The following is a 19,150-nucleotide window of genomic DNA, read 5'->3' as shown; positions in this document are numbered from 1 at the left end:
AAAGCTAGTGAAGGGTCTAGAGCACAAGTCTTATGAGGAGTGGCTGAGGGAGCTGGGGTTGTTTAGTCTGGAGGAGGCTGAGGGGAGACCTTATTGCTCTCTACAACTACCTGAAAGGAGGTTGTAGCGAGGTTGGGGTCAGTCTCTTCTCCCTAGTAACAAGTGATAGGATGAGAGGAAATGGCCTCAAGCTGCACCTGGGCAGGTTTAGATTGGATATTAGAAAAAATTTCTTCACGAAAAGGCACTGGAACAGGCTGCCCAGGAAAGTGGTTGAGTCCCCATCCCTGGAGGTATTTAAAAGACATGTAGATGTGGTGCTTAGGGCCGTGGTTTAGTGGTGGACTTGGCAGTGCTAGGTTAATGGTTGGACTGAATGATCTTAAAGGTCTTTTCTAACCTAAACGATTCTGTGATTCTATGATTCTATGCCCTAAAGCTCTCTAGAGTTTGTTTCATGCAAGCATCCATGGAGACTTGAGTTCCAAAGGTAAGGGGCTGCTGCCAAGCAAAACCTATATGATGCTATTCAGAGTTTTAAAATTGTCACTGCATTTTTCCATCATACTGGAAGTAAACAGGAGGTCAGGCAGCTCAACTACCCATGTTTTTTGATGCATTATAGTTCTCTTGTGAGAGAAAGGTAATTATTTTTTTTTTTTTTAGTATGTAAGGAAAGTAATCTTACAGCTGGAACTAAGATAAATACTTAAACTGGAAACTAGCGGAGCATGGGTAAGATCCTGCTTTTAGAGACCTAACAGTTTGGATTATCCCTCTGAAGAGGAGGGCAACTTTGGCACATGCTTTCAGGTGGGCAGGGATGGCAAGTAAGAACCAATTCTTAGATGCTGTAGCTATATATGCTCAGATTCTGCTGTTCTCTGAAATGCAATTTCAGAGTCATGGATAATAAAACTGCATATACTGCAACTGAACCAGTCCTATTTAGATTGAAATACTAGAGATTTAATACTGGAGACCCAATATTGCTTCCAAGCTTGGTTGCTGTATTGTGTTAGCAGCCCATTGTCCCACTGCTGCATTCTAATCAGACCAGTCTGTCTGCATTTTCAGAGCCATAAGCCTCCAGCAGTGAGAAATATTCCTCTGAAATTAAATGAACTCTGTTCGGTCTCTGGCAGCTGTCATTTGTCAAGATCTTGACAGTTCACAACTTGACATAAATACAGAATATCAATAAAAACGTATCTAGCAAATGGACCCTATCTACTTGACCATAAAACAAATGGAGGGTAAACTATTTGACTATGAAGCTAGACAGAAAACAATGCCCCAAGGACCTTCTTGAAATTAAAAATTAAAAAAAAAAAAGTGTTTTCAACGTAGTTTATAAGGAAATTAATGTCATGGTCATTCACTATTCAAAAATATATGTGGTTACTTAGCCTCAGGGTACTTGAAAAAAGGATTGTATGGTACAGTGCTTGCACCTGTAAGCCCCAGGCATAAAGCTTCATGTTAGTGGACTGCAGGTTATGCAGTGATAAATCAGCAACCAGTATCACAGGCTTGATCTACCTAAGGAAGGTACTGCAGTGTTGCTGTGACACAGGTTCTTACAGTGACTCTTCTTTTGTGTTTTTTTTTAAAGCTGTTGTTTTTTTAAAGTTGTTGTAGAGTAAGTTAGGATTAATTCATTTAATGAACGTCCAAAGATTCTGTACCAGACTATTTAAATCACAGTTAAAAACATCATTTTTTCACTGCTGCAGCCTTCAAGGCTCGGAAAGCTTTCAAAACCCTAATCTTATAAAGGCTTTCACATTTTAACGAGGATGTTTTGAGTCTTGGTCGTTTCTATAGTGAGCCAGTGAAATCAGTACAGTAGCAGGTAACAAATTTCTATGCCAAACCTTAATGCAAGTTGGGGGCAATGGATAAAAGTATTTTGTAAACTCGTAATGCTCAGAACATTGCAGTGGTAGATCCTCAGTATCTCAAGGAGATTTATTAACATGAAAAAATCAGTATGTGACATGATTGAAATCAGGTGACATTGTTAAAGTGGTGAAGCTTATTTTTAGTTGACTGAACCACAGCTAGGTTCTGTGAATTACTATAATTCTTGAAGGCTAGAGAATGATTGTTTTACTTTATTCAGACACTAATTTCTTTTCAGGAAGTTACTATAATATTGATCATTTGTTCTATGCCTATGTTCTTTAGTCTATAGAAGACTCGATGGCACTGTTGAATGTTGTAGTAACAACAGCCTCACCGACATTTGCTTTTCATATAGCAATAACTTGGACAGCCACCTGGTAAGTTACTTAAACTGCTAATTCTGTTTGGTAAAACTGAAATTATTTATATTCAATTAGTATATATTTACCAACATTTATGCAGCATACTCAAGTGCTTAAGGATACCTACAGTTTGTAACAAAGGTGTATGTATATGTTATTCTCCACATTTACAGCTTAAAAAACCCAAAGTATTAGTTATGATTTTTCCAATGACCAATCAGAGGGTCTCTGGAATAACCAGAGAAGATCTTATACCCCTCATTCCTTTAGGCGGAAAGACACCTCCCCCAATTTCACCACTGGATGAGAATATTGGTAAGAAAAAACAACTTTCGAGAACAAGGTGAAATTGCTTATTTTGGTGCTTCAGTCTTTAAAGGTACTAAGCACTACAGCAAAGCAAAGCACTGGACTGTCTGTTCAGTTATTTTGTCTGAAGCCAGCAGTGCTGCTCACTAGGTTAACCTAAAAACATGCAAGAGAAGGTCCTAGAGATTGCCCAGTTTTTCACCATGTTGATTTTCTTGTAACATGTGGAAACACATAAAATTTCTCAGTAGGATTTTGACTTACTGCCTTCAAAATACAGAAATGTTTGTTAAAATACATGATCCATGTTGACAGTGATGTAATATTTCTACCAGTTCTCTTTACAAGAAAAAGAGCACAAGTACCAACTGTGTAAACTTTTCTACACATACCAATTTGTTATTCTTCTGACCTCTAGTGATAAATACCTAAAGAAATGGAAATATGTCTGTTCCTACATCTGCTACATTTACAGTTTCTATGATGGTAAACTTCCCATTCCAGGCTGTTTTTGTGGTATTTAACCACTAAGAATTGAGCACAGACCAGCAGTTCATTTGAAATATGACAGTGGCTGGTAACATCCTGGTGTTCAGCAAGATTTGATAAATCACTACCCCACTGAGCTTTGACATTCTTAAGCTCATAGCTGCTACTTAGGAACAGAGAAGAAATAAAAGCATCCAGAAGCCTGTGACCTTCAAGTGTCCTTAGACTGGCTGTGAGGTTTTGAACCATTATTTTAAATAGTCTTTGCAGTACTGTGCAGCAATATTTGAAAGTGTGCCCTCTCCCCCTCATTAGAATAGAAAGAGCTTGTTTTGAGCTTAATGGAGAGTGTCTGACACTCACGCATCTATGGAGAGTGTAACTACCAGGCTAAGAAGCAAGAAAATCCTCTTTTTTTTTTTTTTTTTTTTTTTTTCCTAAGGCAAACAGTAGATGAAGAACTTTCCTTGCTTGTGTTTAAGAACAAAAGGAAAATTATCACTGAGCTTTTACAAGAGACATGGGGGGGGGGAAACAATTTCCTGTTCCTTTCTGCTATACTCTCTTTGGCCTGTGGGGAGCAAGAAAGATCTAGTCTTTCAGACTGCAGAGGGAAAGGGTGTTATAGGTGGGACTTGGGCCACAGAACTGCATTAAGTCCTGTGTTCATCTTAGTTGAGAATGGTTTCTTAGCTACCACACAGCCAGGAGGTTCGTTGGTTTGTTTATTGAATCTAAGGTTTTGTTCAGCCAAATGAGGTTTTAGATCAATGAAGAGTAAAACTTCTTAAACAGGCAAGTCACTAGTATGTTGATACAGGCTCTGTTCATTAGAAATCACTGACTTATGTTTCGATGCTGTGATTTTTTGTTGTGCATGAGTGTACCTTTTTAAAACTAGTTAGCTTTTATTTTGGTACATGTGCACACCCGCTCCACCAAAAATGGAATGACAGCTTGAATATGTACTAGGCAGAGATTCTGCAGGATTTGACAAAAAAAAACCAAAAAATCAGATTTCAGCTCTTCATGGGCTGGTAGTATATCAATGATGCACTTCTTTACTTTAAAAAGGAATATATAGTATCTTTTATTCTGATCTGTTGGAAAATACCTTTAAATTTGATAATCATTTTAAATGCCCTTTGCAGTATGCCTGTCTGCCAGCACGAAAAGTTATTGAGGCCAGCAAAGTTTGTCGAACCAACATGGACTGCCAGAAGGACTTTGTTCCAAGCTTTTGTGTGACTCCGTCTTTAGAAAACCAAACAAGGCTAATCAGGGTAAAACATCCACCCCATATTGACATGCTGTATGTAGGACACCCCATGCATCTTCAGTACACAGGTTGGTATTATTTATTAAAACAGTTTAACAAAAACGATTTCTAATATGCTTTACTTTGCCTGGCTGCTTGAACAAGGTCTTGGAGCGCTTGTCAGTTAACTTGTTTAATGCAGAATCCATTTCTTGTTACAGCCAGTGGAGAGACATGGACTACTCAGGCCTAAAATGAAATGTGCACAGTGCAATGAGTTACGAAGGTAATAGAAACCATATGTGATATGAGATGGTTGTTTTTTCAGGAAAGTATGCAAGGGCTATTTCTATAACAGATCTCACTCAGGTTAGTCATTGGAACCAGGCACCTGCATTTTCCTAACACATAAACTTCTCAAAATGCTATTGTAAAATCTCTAGGGCATCTTGCTCTAACACCTTGCCTGGAATATTAGCATGACTGCTTAAATCACACCTAATATCCAAGTATCTGTGACAGATTCCCATGACTACTGAGCCACAAGTACAATCACAACATAGTTTTTTCCTGCTTATTTTTTTATTTATTTGAGTGCCCTAAATTAAGTAACATATAACAGTTTAGTTCCTTACTTTGAAATGGACTATGGCTCTCCTTTAGGCAAGCTTATATCCTTGAGCCAGGTATACAAGTAAAAAGTAATTCTGCTCTTGGAGCAAGTATGGAAAGAATGAACAAACTCATCAACATCCCTACTTAGTAGCTTGAGTGGCATGGTGAAAATTAGCTTCAGATGGGCTTAAAAAAGTATCAAGTGTTAAACTACTCTCCCTTCCTGTGAGGAGGCTGTCTGTTCCTCAGACAGCTATACCTCGCAGGGGAAGATTTTACTTCAGACACCTTGAAGTACCTCCTCAGCAAGGCATTGTGCTTTTCCGAATAAGCACTGGAATTAGGTACAAAAGAGCTTTAGAAAAGGTGATGAAATCTGGTAGTGTAAATCCACTAGCATTCTTGCATAAACATATTTTTAGTTAATCTGTCAGTCTTTATCTTTCTGTGCTGGTCATATTTGGATACTCTGTGACAAATTTTTTATTTCTACTTGTTTATTTCTGTACACTATACCCTCATTTAAGCCCAAAAGACGATCTCTTCACTTATTATTTCAGCCCTCTTGCCATATAGGAGGAAAGCGTTGTTCACCTGTGTGATATCAACACACAGTTCTATACTTGATGACATCTATTCCGAATGCAGCAACAAATTTTAAGAATGGAGTCTGATAATTATTTTAAGTTCCCTTTCTTAGTGTCTAACAATACAAATTGTAGGTACTCTAGAACAATTGATATTGTTCTCTTTTGCAATACGTTGCAGCAATGGAGTTTTAGTCAGTGTTTCCTACTGAACAGTAATTCTGCAAAACAGTCGAGCCTGTCAGTCTTTCTGAAGTCAGAAAAGAATGTTATTGCATGTAAAGAGGTAGTCCTACTTTAAGAAGTTACTGTGTGAAAATACAATTTACAGTGTATTTACAGGAATATAATTCTAAAGTGATTTGCTGTACCCTGGGAATTGCACATCGAATGTGTTAATTTGAAAGGTAAAAGCTTGACTTTTTTACAAACTCTGCTGCAAATGCAACCTATGCTCTATGTTCCCCTTGGAAAAACACCAGAGCTAAAATTATAGGATCCTGGCTTGGGCAGCAGGAGGTCTACTGCACCATCATAGAGTTCCATGCATTCCAATGAAACAACTTTTAAGTATTTCAGACACAACTTTGCACTGTACAATACTGGCTTGGGGCCAACAGGTTTGATTTTTTTTTTTCTAAATGTGACTTAGCAGAATGTGGTAACCATTTTTTTACGGTTAAGAAAGAAAAAGAATTTCTTCCTCTACTGCGTGAATTTTGAAACAGGAATACGCTTTAGTGAAGCACCTTATTCTTTAGTGTGATCTTTCTGCCTGCAGGAAACATTACTTTTTAGAGTGGTGCTACACATTTAACACACAACCTGATATGGGAGTTGCACTAGCATGTACTATGACCACTTTCTCTAGAAATGTCACTAAAGTGATGTTTGAAAACCATTCTGAGATTATGCATGTATCATTTTCTACTTAGGCTTGTATTGTTGTTATGATAGTCCTGATTTATGGAGAAGCAGTAATTATTTCATATTTTCATTTGAAGCTAGCTTCCAGATAAAACATTTTAAAAAATCTATATCCATATTAGCTACTTACAAGAAATAGGCTATACAGCTTACTTCTATAAAATGTTTCTGATTCCTCAAAGTAAAATATCCTAGCAAAAAATATTCTTTATTGATATGGATGCTATATACAGCTCTTGTTTCCAGTACAAAAAAAAAGTAAAGAATCATAAACCTAAATTAACTTACAGTGCTGGAGATTTGGCCAAAACTAAAACAGAAGGAATGATTAGGAATGCATGTTGTTTAGGATGGACACATTGAGTAATCCTTTTAATTAGCATTCTTTCTGTAAAAAGTATCTAATGTCATCCAATATAAATTCATACTGTGGGTTTAATTCGTGTGGTATACTCAAGACTTTTAGACTTTTCTTATTGCAGGCCAGTTATGATCTAGAGGCTCTCCCTTTGTTGGACAGATGATATGTAAGGTTGAAATGGAGGGCCCTGTCATTATTGCCATGCAACTTTGCAGTGTTTCTTCTTTATTTTGTATGGGGTTTTTTATTCCTTCATGTCATTTCTGGTATTGCAAAATCTTGGCTTCCTTCTCTGGCCCTTGTTGGTTGGGAAGAATCTGGTGACTAACATTCACATTTGGAATTCACACTGCTTGAGGGAAGATCATATCCCTGAATGTTACTGTATCTGCATCGCCCTTCAGGGATCAAAAACTGCAAGATTTCCTTCATGAAAAGAAGGTGGAACTTACCTAGAAGATAATTTCCCCAAACTGGACCAGTCCCCTACTTCTGTTGTATCCAAGTCTTCTAAAAAAAAGCCACTTCCTAGCTTTGGGGATGTTTTTGGGCAACAACAGCCATAATCCCTGGTGAAGGTCTGTCTGGTACAGTCTGGTTTCTCAGTATTTCCATGCTTGTTTCACCTTATTGCTGAGGATGATCCTTCTTTGCTTTCAACCCATATTTAGAGGGTTACATGTATAGTTCTTCTGGAGACCACAAAGAAATATATTCTGCTGTACTGTCCCTCTCCTCCATAGCATACATGCCCTTTCCCCCATGAAGAGGTTTTGAAAAGCTCTTTGGTCAACCTAGTCTCCAAGTCACTTCTAATTAAAATTGTGTCTGTTGTGCATTCTTCTCAATATTTGCCAACACCTTCTAGCATTAGCGAACAAAAGAAATGTTAATTCCAGGTCAAAGAATTGTTTAATTAGAGTGGGAAAACAATGACTCTCTTCTCTCATCCAGCCTCATTGCTGTTGACCTCTTCCCAGCAGTGTCTTTTGAAGACAAGCCTGGAGAACATAATTTCTATTATTCTTTTGTTATTCCTCGAAGGACAGATTTGCCTGCTGCCATTAGGTTTGATCCATTACAGCTACTAAATTAATTGCCTCATATTACAGTGTCTAGAGCTCAGTCCAGCAACTTCCTGAAGAGTTTCTTTGTGTTTTAGAGATTGCTTCAGCAGCAAGGTTTGGAGTTTAGACCCATATCTAGTGGCTGTCAGGGACAACAGACAGTTTGTTGTAACAAAGAGGGAAGGAGATTAGTGATCCATTCGCAATGTAGGCACAACTTCAAGTTCAGGATGGTGACTTGTTAGTGGCCATGAGGTGTTTCTCAAGAGGCAGTCGAGCTTTGAAATGACAGTATATTGCAGTGTTTGTCTTTTGAAACCTTTGAATACACTGGCTGCCTCAGCCATTTTGCTTTTTTGGCTCATGAACAAGAGGTCTGATCAGATGTTCTGATACCAGCCTTCAGCTTGATGAGTTGTTTGCTTTGGATATCACTTGACTTGGATGCCTCTGATTTTCTGAGCTGGGTTGTGTCCAGGATTTCTGTCTGTTATGTTCTTCGCTCAGTAGTCCAACAGACTTATTTATTTTCTCTCAGTTCCCCTAAATCAAAGGTCTTTCTTAAGCTAAGGTAAGAGAGAACATGATTTTCAAGCTGTCTTGGCACAGCTGTGACAGTTTTGGTATTGGAAAGTTCTCTGCTTGTTGCCACACCAAACCCATTCTTTTTTTGGGACTCCTTGCTATCTAAATCTCTCCATCACACGGTATGCTTGCTGGTTGGACTAATTATCACTTCTGACTCATCAGAAGGGCCTGTATTAACAGAGGAAAATGTGTTATGTGACTGAGTGGACCAGTTCTCTGCCTCATGTGCCTTTGGAACTACTTTCCTCTTGTCTTTGTTCCAGTGTCCTTGAATTGTTCATTGAACCTGAAGAAATCTGATCTTGCTCTTAACTAAAATATACTTAGCAGCTCTTTTGGTACGTTAGTGCTGTGAGGTTCCCAGAGTTCTCTTACCCTATGGTTTTAAAATTTCTCAAAGAGTGGGTTAAACTGTTCCCTTCCCAAGGGATGTTTGTATTGACTGGGATTCGAACTCTTGCTTTCACATATCTCTGTGGAGATGGTATTTCTTATGGCTATAACTTTTTCCCAGGTTGGTAGGAAAAATTCAGGCCGTTGTGACTGGCCTCAACTCGTGTCCAAAGTTGTTCTTTAGGGACGGAGTGACTATTGTTGATAGCATGCAAGCTCATTCTTAAGGTGGTTTTCTAATTCTGCCTTAATTTACCTAAACCTCTTCCTTCTGGGGATAAGACTCCGCTATGCTGTGAGTGGAGCCTTCTAGTAGGAAAGGTATCTTTCTTCCAGCTGCCACAGAACTCAGGCTTTCAAACGGTCCCTGAGGCTGGCAGACTGAGACTGCTGTTTACTTCAAAAGACTGCATCAAGACTTCTTATGAGACAACACAGATGGAGCATCCCTGTACTAACAGAGTGCACTCTGGGAGGTCTCAAGCTACCTCAGTTTTCTTTGAGGAGTCTCTCGTAAACATTTGACATGCAGTTGGCTGAAGCTTCATGTACACCTTCAAAGACGTTACGGTTACTAAAGTACTGAGGAAACTAAAGTTTCAAGGTCATGTGGTGCTTGACGCTGCAATTTTCCAGTCACTATTTATAGGAAGGATGCTGAGTCCCACCTCCCAGGTTTTTAAGTGGCACTAAGTTACATCTTGGAGTCACTTACAGTATTGTCTGAGGACAGAAAAAGAAGCTACTTATGTACTGGCTAACTGGTGTTAAGATGTGTAGCGTAGCTGTGCATCATCTCCTAGCCTTTGCTTTCTCAGAGTGACTCCAGAACTCTGCTCCCTATCTGCCCCACTCCTATACACCATGAGCTCAGCCTCAGGTTGGGGGGGTCTTCTGCAGGTACTGCAAGAGAAGAATTTTCTGGCCTTCAGAGAAAGTACACATGTGCACCCACAGTATAAATGTATACATGTGGACTGCATATGTTGAAAAAGTCTGGTAACTATAATCTCTTTTTATATGTTTTTCTTTGAAAAGGACTTAAATTACACAATGTGGTCTTTATGACTACAGATGTCCAGTTCCCTCTGAAAATATGTATCTTTAGATCTACTTTTACTGAAATCATGCTAAGTGTATTTTGTGGAGTGACTTCACTATGATAGTGGCCATGTTTAAGAAAGATTTAACAGCTGCACTCTTTTAAAAACAAAACCAAAGCAAAACTGTATTTAGATTGGTTATTCATCCTTGAAGAAATGTCACTTCAGATCTGATTTTTCTGAAAGATTATAATCTAAAATTCATAATGTTATAATCCTGGAATGACAGTTCATGTTTTGTGTATCTTTATATTTTCATTTCAGTAAGTCTCAGCAGTTTTGTACCACGACAAAACTTTCTAAGCATCGATCTGCCTGTGGTGATAGAGACATTTTGCAAGTATCCTTTGAAGTATGTTTGTTCTTTTAAGGCAAGAAGGGAACTCTTTAGAATTTGGTGACCCAGCAAAATTTGAGTTCAATATAATTTTAGACAGGATGCTCTGAAACATTTCTGTAGAGTTTTGACATCTTTATCCCATCTCTGCATTGATTATTGTCCATGTGCCAAGCTCAAAATGAAATCTCTCACTTTCTTGTGATTAGCAGGATATTTTTGGTCAGTGCTTTTTTTAACTCTTTCTTGAGGGTGAGTCTTAACAGCTCTGATGAGAAAGTCAAAGTAAGCCTGAATTTACAGCAGGACAAATGAGATGTTATTGCTAGCTTTGGTGTGTCAGAGTTTTATAATTTTTTAGTCATTATACTGAACTAAATAACAGGGTATGGTTGTTCTTTTTTTTTTTTTTCCTTCTTCAACAGGAAAGAAAACTTAGCCTATTCAAAAAGCAGGATGATAATTCAGTTAAACCATGCTTATTAATGAATGAGATGATATGTATACGCATACATAAAGTTTAGTAGGCTTGAATATGGCTAATCTAAGAACCCTTAGCCTTAGAAACGGAAATAGTTATGTGTGGCTATAGAACAATTAAACAGCGTAGTTCAGCGTAGTCCATAAAACTAGAGTAAAGATGCTACATAAGCTCCCCTTTTCTGGGAACACACCAAGGTTCACGCTGACCCAGCTGCTTTCTGAATCATATGTCTTCTTGTCCGGCCATTGTAGGATGGAGGTAGGTATTACAGTTAGCAAGCCTTTACCAACAATAAAAATTATCTACCCTTGCCTCATTCTCACATGCATATGCACGTACAGAAATCCACTCAACTTTTCTGGCCAGCAGGTAAGTAGGAGAGGGAGGTCAGATTTCCAATTATATTCTAGCCATTTACTTACTCCAGTGAGGGAGTGTTTTGGAAAATATTCCTAATCATTATTTCATACTTAGGTCATAGATCTAGAATACCTTCTTACTTCAGGCATGGTGTCAGAGCTGTAACCTTTCTCCAAAACCACACAAAGCAAGGGAGGAAGATGGGCAGTATTAAGTGTGGTTTTGCTGTCTCCTGCTTTCATCCGAGTTGTGAAGAGTGCGGGTTGTTTAAGCATCCAAAGATAGTGTTTAAAAACAAGTAAATCTATAAAGGCAATTCTCTGAGCTGGTATGTTATGGCGTAAAACTCATTGTACTCATATATTTTTTGTGAAACAGAATGGCAGCTAAGAAAAATAATCCTCATATTTTTCCCTCTGCACACTAGAAATAAAAAATACGTTTTGTATGAAATTTTTTTTTTTACATTTTCTTGGATATTATTCATGAACCTTAACTAATGTCAACCAGGTACCTAATTTCACTGTCAGGAGCACTGGCAGTTATCAATGCTGTACCCTGCTTTGCTTTGGATGGTCAGTGGATATTAAATTCATTCCTGGAAGCCACTCTGAGCTCCCTGATTGTAGAAAAACAAAACAGAGAGCTTGTTGGCTTTTTAATTTTACTTGCTGGTAGTGCACTGTTGGCTGCCAATGTTGCACTGGGACTTTGGATGGTGACAGCACGATAGAACATTGGATGCACTTCCATCAGTTCTCAAAGTACACAGAAATAATGAATCCATTGCCTTTTAAAACTTGTTCAGTACTGAGATTGAAATAATTCCCTTAAAATGACACTGAAAGAACAATCACTGGTGGCTGCTGGTTTAATTTGAAAGTGTACAACGTTGTGCCTGTGGTCATGGGAAACCTAATAGAAAGAAGTAGGAACCTTTTAATGTACTCTTTAAGCATTGTACTAATTTTGGAGAAGTTGCATTGTAAAGTTTCACAGGAAAAAGCCTAAGACTTCATTAATTTAGATCTCAAAATAAGGGAATTATTTATAAAGTGGGGAAAAAAAACCAGGTTTTATTCTATGATTTGAATAATTGTCAGAAAATCTGTGTGGGCTCTGATCATTTCTGAGTCAGCATAGTCTTGAGTGTCTTGTTTTGGTTTTTTAATCTGGTATTCTACCAAACTGGACTCTAAGAAGCTCTAAAGTCTGATCTCAAAACGGTGAAAAGCTAAGTAAATGCTTGCCGTGTGTTAATGAGGAGAGAAAGGCCATATGGGTTAGTATCTTTCCTTTTCAGCTGACCAAAATGACTGGAAGCATGTTGTCCTCAGGATGTGGATGAGAAGTGCCAATGTCTGTTAAGAATGAGGCATGTGGGAGGATAACAAAGCCCACATGTCTGTGTTTCTTACACATTCAGTTGTATATTATCATATGCAGCTGGAGATTTTTTAAAGGCAATATTTATCAGCAATAGCTACAAGATAACTGAAATGTGGTTTCTGAGTGCTGAAGTATGCTGTGCACAATTATTCCTAAGTGATAAGTAATGTTTGTGTTGTTTTATTCAGAAAATAATACTGTATTATACCTGTTTACAGTTAAAAGTGAAACCTGTTGTTTTTATGGTGTCTTATCTTCTGATGCTATGCATGTAATATGTACAGTAACTCACTGATGGTTTTCTGTCTTTCAAAGGGTTGTTTTCCTTTGCTAGGACTCATTCTGTTCAAAGATAGCTAACAAAGAAGTTTAGCTGAAGCTGGTCTTGGATCAGAATTGTATAGAGGAAGAATATGATTGTGAATTGAACTGTTTAAACATTTGGCTTTGCTTCCTGAAATGAATACAGACCATATCCTTGTTCTTAAATGAACAGTGGAAGAACAGTCAGTGTTTTGCTGGCTGAAGTATGTCTGACATACTTGGAAGCTCTTTAAGTCTGTAATATTTTGTACCCAATAGGATTATACATTGACTGTCATGTCCTCCTGTGATATATTGCCTAGTTTATATAAATCGCGTTCTATCAGAGCCTTGCCTCAATATAGGCTGATATTTTTTTTTAAAAAAAAGAAAAACTCTAGTTTGGGAGCCTAAATATTTGAAATAGGAAAATTTTGAAAAATACCTGCAACTTCTGGCTTGTACAGTGCTCCCCATAGGAGCTGCTGCAGCTCAGAGTTCCTTTACAGAAATGGCCTGCCCATCAGGAGCTGAAGTGGAAGCTAAGCTCACAGATACTGGCCTGCAGGGAGTACCGAAGCATTCATGACCAGCTAACATACATTCTCTTGGCACTAGAGATAAAAGCCTGGGTAATTTTAAAAGCAGGGCTGAGCCCAATTCCTGGTGCTACTGCATGGATTCGTAACAATAACGTTTGCATTTGCCCACTGGTGTGTTACTGTATTTTTGCACAGTAGCCTTCACACTTACTTAAGATGTATTCTTTTCTTAAGATGATACCAAGCAGTAATGAGAGAGCATGTTTGTTTATTTGTTCTTGTGTTAGTTTACTTACCTCTCCAGTGCTGTCACAGGCTGGGTGGGCCTCTTGAAGCTCACCTCTGTGGGATGGCAGACCCGTGCCTCTCATTTTCAGTCATTTCAACTCAGGCATATCGGCACAGATCCCAGTAAGAGAGAATAAATCCTCCAGTCAGTCCAGCGTGAGTTGGTCCCTTTGGGGATTGTTAAAAAAAGTCACACAAGATGCAAGAAAGGAAAAACAAACTATCAGAAACTACCAGCGGGCTTCTCTTTCTTCAGGAGACACCCTGAAAGTCTAACTCATCATTGCTCCTGGAAACATACAGAAGTTTCAGGGTAGCAGTTTTGATGGGCCACTCTGCCGTCTCTCCGTGGACAGGAGGGATAGGAGCAGCCTGGTTCTTGCTCAAAGCCTGACTCTGAAGCTGTGCTCCAGAACCCTGCTCACTCACCTAAGTGGCTGCTTACTGATCTGAGCTCTTCCTTTCAGTGGCTCTGTGCCACTTTCCTCTGTCTCTGTGTCTTGTCCGGTCTACAGTGCACAAAATTAATTTGCACTTAGGATTTTTAATGCAATGTAGTAAGACAGGATATTTCCTTTTCAAAATGGCTACTATTTATGTATCAGACTTGCAGTGCTGTCTTATTATCTAAAGCAACAACAAATGCATCTATGGTGATTTCAAAAATATTCTGTGAAAAACATTTCAAGTTTGATACTTTATATATTCATGTTGACTACAACTGCTTGGGACAATCTTTTAGCATAGTACCCCTCCTGGAGATGTAGGCAAGAGCTTTAAAAAAACAAAGTTTCTGAATTAACATACACAAGTTATATCTGCTATAATGAGGCTGGCAGGTTGTTCCTGATTATTTAATATGCTACAAAAGATGATGTTTTATCAAAGGAAACTAAATCCAGTTTATTTCGCTTTACACGCTCACTGAAAGCCACAGTTATACTAAGTAGAACTTCAGTCTGTGTTTGATCTCATAATCAGAAAGAGGGTGGAGAAGACATCGGTCATGGTTTTAGCAAAACAGACACACGAGTACGCTGTAAAGATCCTGGTTATCTTCTATGGGAGAGAGAGTACTAGAAAGGCTTAAAAATAATTCATGGGTCCCTTTCTCCATTTGCTGGAATTCTACTAAATAAGGGTCAGTTTAGTTCTGTACGGGTGCTTTGAATCAAGACTTTAAGTAAACTGGGTATGAATGGTGACCCAGCACATCTTAGATTACCTATGGACAAAGGTAGTAGTTAAGTTGAACCACTCTCTGAAGGAAAAGATGTTCAGTGGATCCATTTCATTCTCCTATAATCCTGAAGTATGGATTACATTCTAATAAGCAAGTCCCATACAGTTATTGGGAGGGGTTTTGCTGGGTTTTTGTTTGTTTATTTAGCAAGAGAGAACACCGAAGGACACAGAATGGTTTTTGCGTGTTGGATTTTCACTCTGGAGTATTTGCGATGTTTCTTCTATTTCTGTTTTTGTAAAAATTGAAAGGAAGCCTTTCCTTAAAATGAAATCTTTCCACTTCTCATTGTAATTAGCCCCTCAGAATGTAACGTAATCTTTAATACAGAATCCATCCATATAATTATAGGATGTATTGACTGGAGTGTAAAACAGAACACTCTTAACGATTGGATGGATACTACTATTTATGTATATACTATGCATTTTAAATCTGTATCAGATGGAAAAAGTAATGTCTAACATTGGGAAGTGTTATACGTATCTTTTACTTGAAAATTGCCAGAAGAATTCCATAATTGTAATCAGTTGTTGTTCTGATTTGGTTTTTATGAGAATTTTTTTTATATCAGCAAAGACTTCCATAGCATGTTCCGATAATGCATGATATGAACATAAAAATGGCTAACTTCTTAGCATGTGGGAAGTTACATGCTCTTTGCTAACTTAGGAAATAAAACCCAGCTTGCATCCGTGCAAGTTAAATGAAAGAGACGTCACTAGAAAAAGTATAGACAAACTTGCAGATTAGCCTAAATTTATGAGCCACAGTGGAAAATCTGTTAACTCATCCTTTTTATTTAGAATGAAACGACCAACTGTATTGACAGTTATATTTTTCAGTGATGATGATTCTGCATTTGTGTGTATGTGTGTGTATACATGTATACATATATAACGGAAACATATGCAGCCACAGTCTGTATTACTGCTTTTTTAGGGATAGCTTACAGCAGTCCTCCATACTCTGCAATGTACGCTTTTTTTTCTTTTTCTTTCTCTCTATGAATTCCATGGCTTCCTCTGGATTTTAAGTTAAGTTTATTTTTTTCTCCCATAAGTGATCTAAGGTCTTTATTAACAAAAAAGACAAGTGATGGACACAATGTAACCACAGCTGCACCAGTTTTGTTCAGCTGATGATTAAAACATGTTTCTTGCTTTCTGTGAGGCCTCAGCTACAAGCATGGTAAACACAGATTTTTCAGGGTGACTAAAAGAGGTCAACCTTAGAATCCATCACTCTCTAAATGCTGCTATTTGTGCTGTTCTGAATGATAACTGGGATGAGTGAGACTGTGTGGAGTATACTGAAGAAATAATGTTTTCAGGACAGACCTCCCCATGGCAGTCAGGGTGTTTCAGCTTTCTTGAAATAAGGATACATTTTTGTTCAGTTTAGAACATCAACAATCCAAGTTTTCCCAATAGTTTGCTATACATTTTACACGTGGCAAAGGGTGACCTGTAGCAAATAATTTTTAAAATAAATTCTGTATGTCTTCTATCTGAAGGATCTGAATTTGTATCTGGATATCATTTATTACAGATGAAGAAAGATGATGAAGTTTTATGTCGCTTAATCTGTATTTAATTGTTTTAAAAAGTTGTGATTTAAACTCTAGAAATCAATAGTTATTTGTAAAATATGCATTCTATACACCTGCATTCAGACCAATTCCCACAACCAGTCTTGCCTCAGCTTTGTTCTAGTGACCTTGTGAGTAAGGAAGCTGAATCTAACTCAGGTAAGATCCAACATTAGCAGTAATTTTATACCCTCTTTATCCTGAATTTCATGTAACACTATGTATAGATTAGTTATTTAATGTGGCTGAGTTATCTGGGGTACATATCTTGTATTAATGCAGCATTTGGGAAGCATTGTACTAGGGACTGCCAGAAAATGGCAGCTCTGTGACTCTTTCTTGTTCCTTGGACTCATCCACTATCATCATGTGAAGAGCAGATGGCAGCGACTAAGGGCAGTGAAGAACCTCAGTTTATGGCAGCTTTATGAAACCTTCACACTGGTGACCCAGCGTGAAAGGGCAGGAACAAAGAGCAGGATGTGACACTGCAATTCCATTCATTCCATTTACATTAGCATGAAATGTGAAAAGGACTTGTAATGAACATTTCAGAGCATGCAGATATGTTTTCCAGCTCTTCACTGAATCATTCGGTGACGGGTGATCAAACTTTTTTTTTTTTTTTTTTTTAACACTTTGTCATTCCATGTGCTGAATAAGTGGTATGGGTAGTTGTAGCTTATTTAGTAAAATGGACTTGGATATTTCTCACCTCTAGATGTTCATCTTGGGTTGGTTTTTGCAGCATCATAGTGTAATTGACCTTCACTTGCTACTAGTTCGAAAGTTCAGAGGCTATTTCCAAGCCATCACTGGAGAAATCTAGTTTCTTCCTTCCCAAGTTGTTTGTTAATATTTTAAGTTCCTCTTTTCCTTACATAACTTTGCTTTTAGATTTCATATGGTCAGATGATCTTATCTGAAACCTGTCAATGGAATATGTATTGTTTTGAAATTCACTGTGGGTTTTTTTTTTCCTCTGCATAGCCTTATTTTTCACACTGACTCACAGCTGTGGAATGTTAGATTTCTAGACCCTTTGTTCTCACTATCCATTGTTCATGATCATGTTTTTTAAAAAGAAAAAGAAAAAAAAGAAAGCTTCATTTTGCAAATGTCAGCTAACAAATATATGGAACACTTTGAATAATGTATTGTGTTTTTGTTTTGCCTTTTTTCTCTATTTAATCAACCAAACAATAAGTATTGTTTTCTATGTGTGATAAATGTATCCTGCAAATAAATTCATTGTTTGATTGTTAATGTGCTTAAATCTGTTTTTAAAAATAAGGTAAGAGTGACATAATTCCTTATTTGTGGCGATTACCATATTCTGTCATATATTCTCATACTCTTCGTATGTAATTTATATTCTCTTTCTGGGTACCAACAAAGTACCACAAGGTACCACTATCCTTTTCAGTATCTGACCACCTCCTAAAACTAATACTGTAATCTTACTTTCCCTTATTTACCAGCTTATCACAGTAATAGTTCGAGTTATAATAGAAGTACATTCAGACAAACACCTACACGCTGTTCCGGAGCAAAGCCAGCCTCATTGTAATGTGACCAAGGTACATAGTGGCTGCCTTACAGGCGCAAATCCCTTTCTCTTGGCTTAGTTCCTGTGTAATTCTTCTCTTCTGGAGTTGTGGAGTTCTGTTAGTTTGGTTTGCAGTGAAATATTTGACATAGGATGCCATAGTCGAGGTAAGCGAAACCACCCACCCCTCTGGGTCTTAAGGCCAGTCCTATGCGAAGAACTTAAAAAGTCAGATCTTTGAATGACATTAAGGTGATGTTACGTATCACAACCTTTGATGTGTATATACAGGCCAGGCCAGAACTGGGCACGTATCCTGGCTAGCTCTGAACAAGTTTACTTAGGTATCCAGATGCTATCTGGGGCTGCGTTAGCATGGTGTAACCAGGTGGGTTCTCTTTATTTGAGAACGAAGCTTTATTGCTCTGCTGCTTGAGCAAGCTCATCTAGAGTTAGCCAGGTTATTTGTACTGAGAACTAAATTGTTCTTTGTTGCTTATTGGACAAGCTGTTACTTTATACAAGCAGAGCTGTTTCAGCAAGCATGGCTTTGTTCCCAGATAAAAGATTACCATGAGAAATAGGCACAAAGCACAGATCAGACACATTGGTAGGATTTCCCAGCTAGGTCGCTATGCAATTTTCTGAATACTTGCATAAGGAGATGGCTTTTTTTTTTTTTCCTCTTTTTCTTACCCATGTTAATGGTACAGAAAACAGTTTATTCTTTATGAAGTATTTAAGCTTGAGGAGGGTCCTGAGGTTTTTCAGTTGATTTTTAAAATGTTATCCCCTTATTCTGATTATGTATGTTCTGTACTCTAGAATAAAATCAGTGGTGTCTTAATGTCATCTTGTTGCTTTAATCACTAACACAATTTCACGTTAAGATTTAAAAAGAAATACTGTATCTGTGAGTCTTACTGCTGGTAACTTTATAAAGAAGGCTTAATATAATTCTTCCTCTGATCATACTAGTTTGAATCATCGAGTAAAAGCATTCTTAAACATCTCTAGTAGATCTGTATGCATTGAACTCACTTATTTTTCTGAGCTTTTGATGTGAACTACCTAGTGAAATACAATTTAAGGTTTGT

The 19,150-nt window shown here is 37.8% G+C and overlaps 1 protein-coding gene across 7 annotated transcripts in view; it reads left to right on the top strand.

The window, feature by feature from the left end:
- Positions 1 to 19,150, top strand: part of MBTPS2 (membrane bound transcription factor peptidase, site 2) — a 63,805-nt gene that overhangs the window by 25,534 nt on the left and 19,121 nt on the right. For 3 of the 7 annotated variants that reach the window (XR_015704543.1, XR_015704542.1, XM_087756274.1), the window contains exons 8-10: positions 2,191 to 2,285; positions 4,220 to 4,415; positions 4,548 to 4,612. Coding sequence is in view for 3 of the 7 variants with exons in the window: in XM_087756274.1 (XP_087612400.1) it covers positions 2,191 to 2,285; positions 4,220 to 4,415; positions 4,548 to 4,579 (323 nt within the window). In the remaining 4 variants the exon portion in view is untranslated. Of the gene's footprint in view, positions 1 to 2,190; positions 2,286 to 4,219; positions 4,416 to 4,547; positions 4,613 to 10,231; positions 10,372 to 11,658; positions 18,901 to 19,150 lie in introns of those variants that run through there. The other 4 variants (XR_015704541.1, XM_009476240.2, XM_087756273.1 and 1 more) reach the window with 4 other exon arrangements.

The sequence above is a fragment of the Nipponia nippon genome, unplaced genomic scaffold (genome assembly GCF_047370975.1).
Source record: "Nipponia nippon isolate SJK-2023a ecotype South Korea unplaced genomic scaffold, ASM4737097v1 scaffold_2, whole genome shotgun sequence".
Lineage (NCBI taxonomy): Eukaryota > Metazoa > Chordata > Aves > Pelecaniformes > Threskiornithidae > Nipponia > Nipponia nippon.
The sequence above is the reverse complement of the archived record's forward strand: the minus strand, read 5'-3'. Positions and strand labels throughout refer to the sequence as shown.